General features: G+C 37.6%; 1 protein-coding gene across 1 annotated transcript in view; it reads left to right on the forward strand.

Annotated features, from left to right (window-relative positions):
* The first annotated feature begins 4,901 nt into the window (after positions 1–4,901).
* Positions 4,902–6,870, forward strand: part of LOC106872413 (pancreatic triacylglycerol lipase) — a 76,244-nt gene continuing 74,275 nt past the window's right edge. Inside the window, exon 1 of the mRNA XM_014919409.2 lies at positions 4,902–5,383. Coding sequence (XP_014774895.1) covers positions 5,299–5,383 — 85 coding nt within the window. The 5' untranslated portion in view covers positions 4,902–5,298. The remainder of the gene's footprint in view (positions 5,384–6,870) is intronic.

Consider the following 6,870-nt stretch of genomic DNA (forward strand, 5'->3'; position numbering starts at 1 on the left):
CAACTGACCAAAAATATAGAGGTTAGCATAGATTGGATATGACAATCATGTCCAGCATATCAGTCAATTATTAATGGACCTGATGATAGTGGTGGTGCTAGTGGTGGGGGTAGCAATTGTGGTGGGTGTCACTGTCATTATCCAGTCTTTCGGCTTTGTTGCCATTTTGTAGAATGTGATCCAAAGGAGATTTGGTTGTTATTTTCTAGTAGGTGGGGGTGGAGAGGCAAGCTGTGCAGATGTTTCCTCATTGGCTCATTCGCTGTCTTAGAAGAAGATTGATTGTCAGAAAATCTGAGTGGTCAATCACCTGCAAGGTAAATGATAATCTGTGTCTGTTAACGTTGTCTCTTTCCTTCTCGAGACTGTAAAGATAAACTGCCATAACAGGCACAATATGTTTATTAACACAGCCTAAATAAATAAACAAATGCAGACATCTTCAGTCAATAACCTTAACTGTTGTAAGTCAGAGGTAGAGGAGAAGGAGGAGAGTCAACTCTTATTACTCTACCTTGTTTTAGTTTCCATTCCCTCCTTTTTCTTTCTCTCTCAGTACTGTACAGTTTGTTGAACCATACAATACACTTGTTACCTCTTTCTCTGTCATTATCTCTCACACTCTCACCCCTCTACTTTCAACCACCTACCTCCTCCCTTTGCATCATAGATCTCCAAACACCAGAGATCTTTGTTAGATCTCTCTCCTCTTCTTTCTCTATTTGCAGTACAGTGATTGTCAGCTGTCTCTTACTCGCTGTCTTGCTGTCCATTGCATGCATACTGTCACTGAAGAGCGTAGCATACAGTCTTCTGTATTGTTGGCACTCCGTCACTTACGACGTTGAGGGTTCCAGTTGATCCGATCAACGGAACAGCCTGCTCGTGAAATTAACGTGCAAGTGGCTGAGCTCTCCACAGACACGTGTACCCTTAACGTAGTTCTCAGGGATATTCAGCGTGACACAGTGTGACAAGGCTGGCCCTTTGAATTACAGGCACAACAGAAACAGGAAGAAAGAGTGAGAGAAAGTTGTGGTGAAAGAGTACAGCAGGGTTCGCTACCATCCCCTGCTGGAGCCTCGTGGAGCTTTAGGTATTTTCGCTCAATAAACACTCACAATGCCCGGTCTGGGAATCGAAACCGCGATCCTATGACCGCGAGTCCGCTGCCCTAACCACTGGGCCATTGCGCCTCCACAGTCTTCTGTATATGCTGGGGTTAACTTCAGACAGTGTCATGGTAAGATTCATACTACAATAGTGACTCTCTAATGACATGAATTGCTCACATTTACCTGGTAAAAGATATGAATAATGAGTCATTAGCCAGAGCTAGTCTATGAGGGAAATGGCTACCAATAAAAACTAACTTAAACCAAATCAACCTGTCCAATCTACACTGGCATGGTAAGTAGATGGCAGTGGTGGCAGTGGTGGCAGTAGTGGTGGTGGTGGTGGTGGTGGTGGTGGTAAATATGCTGATGATTGTCATCATCATGATCATAATCATCATCATCATCATCATCATCATCATCATCATCATCATCATCATTATGAATGGTTGATTGGCAGAGTTGTTGGAGAGTCAGATAAAATTACTGGCAATATTTCTTTGATCCTCTGAGTTTAAATATTACCAAGGGGAGCTTTGCTTTTCACTCCTCCAGGGTCCATGAAATAAGGTGCCAGTCAAGTCCTGGGATTCTTGGTATCAACTGACTCTTTCCCTAAAAAAATTAATGACTTTGTGCCTTATTAGAAACAATTATTATTATTAGTATGCATGCATGACAGAGTGTAAGCATCTTGTGTGAAAAGTTGAGCATAAGAGGCATCAGGTGTGGTGTGTAAGAGAGACGACTGTGCTGGTATAGTCATGTGATATGTATGGACAAGGATAACTATGTGAAGAAGTGTCGCACTCTAACGGCTTATATCACTAGCAAGGAAATAAATTCCCTGCCACCTCCAGCAATGAGACCCTTAGATCACATGATTTTGATTATGGTTTTATCAATGATGGACACTTAACTACTAGAGATAGCAGTGCCACAACAGGCACTGGTGTCACAGTTAGCCAGTGAGCTTGTTAAAAACACGGAACAAGAATTTTTAAATGATAGATTTTTGAAACAGAACAAGTAAAACTTATGAGCAATTTGAAGGGTTGTCTTAGTGATACAAAAAGCAACAACAACAATAATGGTTTCAAATTTTGGCACAAGGCCAGTAATTTTGGGGGAAGGGCTAAATCATTTAAATCGACCCCAGTGATCGACTGGTGCTTATTTTATCAACTCTGAAAGGAATAAAGGCAAAGTTGACCTCAGTGGAATTTGAACCCAGAACATAATGACAGACAAAATCTCACTAATTATTCTGCCCAGCATGCTAATGATTTTGCCAGCTCACCACCTTAATAATCATCATCATTATTTAATGTCTGTTTATATATACATTGTTGTTGTTCCTTCTCGAGTCATGCCTGGCTCATAAAGGCTGGTTTCTTGGTCTCATTGGCATATAGCTTCCCCACCTGGACAGGACACTAGTCCATCACTGGTGAGCTGCTAGATGCAGGAGGAAAAAGTGAGAGGAAATTGTGGTGAAAGAGTCAGCAGAAGCTTGTCATTACCTTCTGCCGGAGCTGCATGGAACTTAGATGTTTCACTCATAAACACACACATCACCCGATGTGAGATTTGAACCCACGATCCCTCGACCACAAGTCTGCTACTCTAGACCATGTGCCTCCACATATATACATTAGTAGGGTGTTATGTAGACGTACATATATATATATATATATATATATATATACACACACACATATATATATACAGGGGTTGGACAAAATAATGGAAATACCATAAAATTTCAAACAAATTTATTTTAATATGGGGTAGGACCACCTTTGGCAGTAATTAAAGCTTGAATTCTATGAGGTATGGACTCATACAAGGTTTAAATTGTTTCCAAAGGAATTTTTGTCCATTCATCAGCTAAAACAGTCTCCAGTTCTTGTAGTGATGATGGTGGAGGATATCAACTCCTTACTTGTTTTTCTAAAATGTACCACAAATGTTCAATAATATTGAGATCTGGGGACTGTGGTGGCCAGATAAGATATTCAACTGCACTAGAATGTTCCTCGTGCCATTCAGTCACACATTTAGCCGTATGAGTTGGTGCATTATCATCCTGAAAGATTGTGTTTCCCTATGGAAACAGTTCTGCAACCATAGGATGAATTTGATCAGATAAAATGCTTACATTCTGCCACGACGGGAAACCATTGGGCTCACGGATTTCCAAGATATAGCCCCCCCAGTTCATCATAGATCCTCCTCCATGTTTAACAGTTGGAAGAAGGCAGTCTGGGTCAAATGCTTCTTTGGGCTGTCTCCACATGTATACTTGGCCAGTGGTCAGATATAAGATAAAGGATGACTCATCTGAGTAAATAACATTCTTCCACTACTCTAGGGACCAAATCTGTAAGTTTTTACTCCACTCTAAATGCTTTGCAACATTTATTTTTGAAAGTAGTGATTTTCTGATTGCAGCCGTCCCCTGAAATCTGGCTTTGTGCAACTCCCAGCAAGCAGCTTTTGTGGAAACTGGGTTCTCGCGGTAGTCATTAAGCTCTGTAGTAATTTTGGGAGCTGTACTTTTGTGATCCTTTCTAACAATTCACGTAAGAGTCCGATGTTCCCTATCTGAAAGTTTGTGTTTTCTTCCAGAGTTTTGTTTCAACAAAGAGGTTTTTCCCACTTTCTCAAAGGCTGTCATTACTTTTGAGACAGTACTTCTTGATACACCAAACATTTCGGCTGTTTTTTTTTATGCTAATGCCTGCCATACGAGCACCAACAATTTGACCTCTTTGAAAGTCCGATAGATCCGTCATTTTAATGAATTTTAATTACTTTTTCCTTATGATATCTGAAAAGAAACAGCAATTTTAGCAAAACATATTAAGCAACACTAAAAATAAATCAAAAAGCATAAAAATAAACAAACTTTTGACGGGTTTTATAGATATTTCAAAATTATGATGCTATGATGCTTGGTGTTTCCATTATTTTATCCAACCCTTGTATATATATATATGTAGGTAAGTGGATATGTAAGTAAACAGGTGGATAATATCTATCCATAAGTACTTAATTAATATGGACAGTTAAGCACATACACACACATACACACACAAATGAAGACTTAAACACATGACCATATACACACTTCACACACACAAGGACACATTTGAAAACACATATCCACACATAACAGATGCACCTACATAGTCACACAAACTCATACACATAAACACACTCAAACATGCACACACAAGGAGACAGAGGTACTCACACAAATACACACACACACACACACACACACACACACACACAAACATGAACACACAAACACATGAATATGCAGAATACATACGTACAAACATACACACACACATACATGCATACACACATACATACATACATACATACATACATACATGTGTATACACATGCACACTAACGTACACACATACACACAAACAAGCAAACAAACAAACTGAAAGAACGCAGCTCTGATAATGGACAGAGTCAACAACTATTGAAGAGGTTGCAAGTTGCAGCAGAAATTTTAGAAAAAATAAATAAGTAAATGAGTGGCAATCGAACCGTAGTGTTAAGTAATAAGGCACTAAAAGAGAATGACTCTCTCCAGACACAATAATATATATATATATATATATATATATATGGTGGTGATGGTGGTGATGGTGGTGATGGTGGTGATGGTGGTGGTTGTGGTGGCAGCTACAGTGATGGTGGCGGCAACAGCAGTGGTGTTTGTGCTGGTGGTGGTGGTGGTGGTGGGAGCTGTGGCTGTGATATTATGCATGGCTGATCAAGTGAAGGTCCTTATTATCACACAGGCACAGACATCAATGCAAAGAGTGGGTGGGTGTTGAGGGGATGGTAATATTCAATTGTTGCTGTTGTTACTGTCATTCGGGGAAACAATAACAACATCTGTTATTACATAAGAATTGTCACGCCCTCTGAAATGTCTTTCATTTATACACCAGATATCAGCTTATAACTTTAAGTACTGGCTAAGTAGTTCATAACTTATATAAATAACTACCATCAACTGCAATTTTATCAGAGCAACTATAAGTATACATCGACTTTAGTTATCTTTATTCTTCTACGCGTTATATATATACTTATATATACACACATACATATATAGAGAATTTCCTTTCCCTTTTGTTTATCATTCCAAATGCAATTTCTAAAGGAAATGTTTAAATTTATTGCAATAATTTTGCTCTTTGGCATATTGGCTTCAGCAACAATTATTTCAAAACGTAAGTAAGCTTTTCCAACTGTCAATTTTTTTCAATTCTTTATATTTATTTTTTTTTTCTATTCCATTTTTGCATAAATTGGGATTAAATTGACTGGATCAGAATGGATTGAAACTTTTTCACAGAGATTTTTGCTTTTTTCAGTACATTGTTAACCCTTTTGAGACCTATACACCCAACACCACATCTGGGTTTATGATATAAATTTTCTATTTTAAAGTGATTTCAGTTAAAGCCTGCCTTCAAAATTTCAGGTTTATTTATGTCCCAAACACCTGCTTAATAATCCTTTACACTGTAGGCACAAGGCCTGAAACTTTGTGGGAAGGTGATAGTCAATTACATCAAACCCAGCGCTCAGCTGATATTTATTTCATCAATCCCAATAGGATGAAAAGCAAAGTCAAACTTGACAGAATTTGAACTCAAAACATAAAGATGGAAAAATGCTACAAAATACTTTGTCTTATGTGTGAACAATTCTGCCACTTTGCTGCCTATACCTGCTTAATAACAATGCAATTATTTTACTAAATTCTTTATTAATTTCAAAATTAATTGAAACAAAGGTTGGTCATTTTAACAAAAATATGGTACCAAAAGGGTTAATGCAATTGTTATTCTTGTTGTTTAACTCCAAGTTAGTTCTAATGGGTCAGGTCTTTGGTCAAAAGCATTCCATGAATGACCACCCCATATTTTTTTTTATTTTTAAGCATAGTGCATCTTACACAATGTTCTTTTAAAAATGGAAAAGTATGATTTGAGGGTTATTTGGCTGTTATTTCTAGCAGACCCAGCAAAATGTAGAGGCTCCCTTGTAAGCAATTGTTATTTAGCCCTTGGTAAAACTGATCAAGCAGACCTATGATCAGCAGTATTTAACCTACAATCATTGCAACACTTGGGGGAATGTCTTAGACTCTATTATTTAATTTATCCTTCTCATTTTCAAGGCATGAATCCTGGTTGCTATTTCTAACAGCTTTTTTGATCATGTTCAGGTTCCAGCTTAATAATTATTACAGCTGATTGCCTCTTTCTAGTGATATCTTCTCAACCATGAATCACCAGAAATAAAATAATTATAAGTTATGAATGTTACCATTCATTTTTTCCCAAATACAAGTAATTCTAACAATGGCAACAGATCACATTCAGAAGATAATAATATCTATAATAATCTCCTGTAAGAGTCATTATAGTCAGTATAAAAACATACACACAAACATGAATGCATGTGTGTGTGTGTGAGCGCATAAATACATATACTTATATATGCACACATATATATATATATGTGCATATATATATATATATATATATATATGGGAGAATGTACGAAAAAAAACAACAACAGACGAGGACAGGTGGTGTAAACAACAAAAGGATGTATTAGTATGACGCTCGGGAATACGGAAAGCCTTTAACGTTTCGAGCTACGCTCTTCATGTATATATATATATATATATGACAGTCTGTTAAAG

This window comes from Octopus bimaculoides, chromosome 8 (genome assembly GCF_001194135.2).
Source record: "Octopus bimaculoides isolate UCB-OBI-ISO-001 chromosome 8, ASM119413v2, whole genome shotgun sequence".
NCBI classification, from domain to species: domain Eukaryota; kingdom Metazoa; phylum Mollusca; class Cephalopoda; order Octopoda; family Octopodidae; genus Octopus; species Octopus bimaculoides.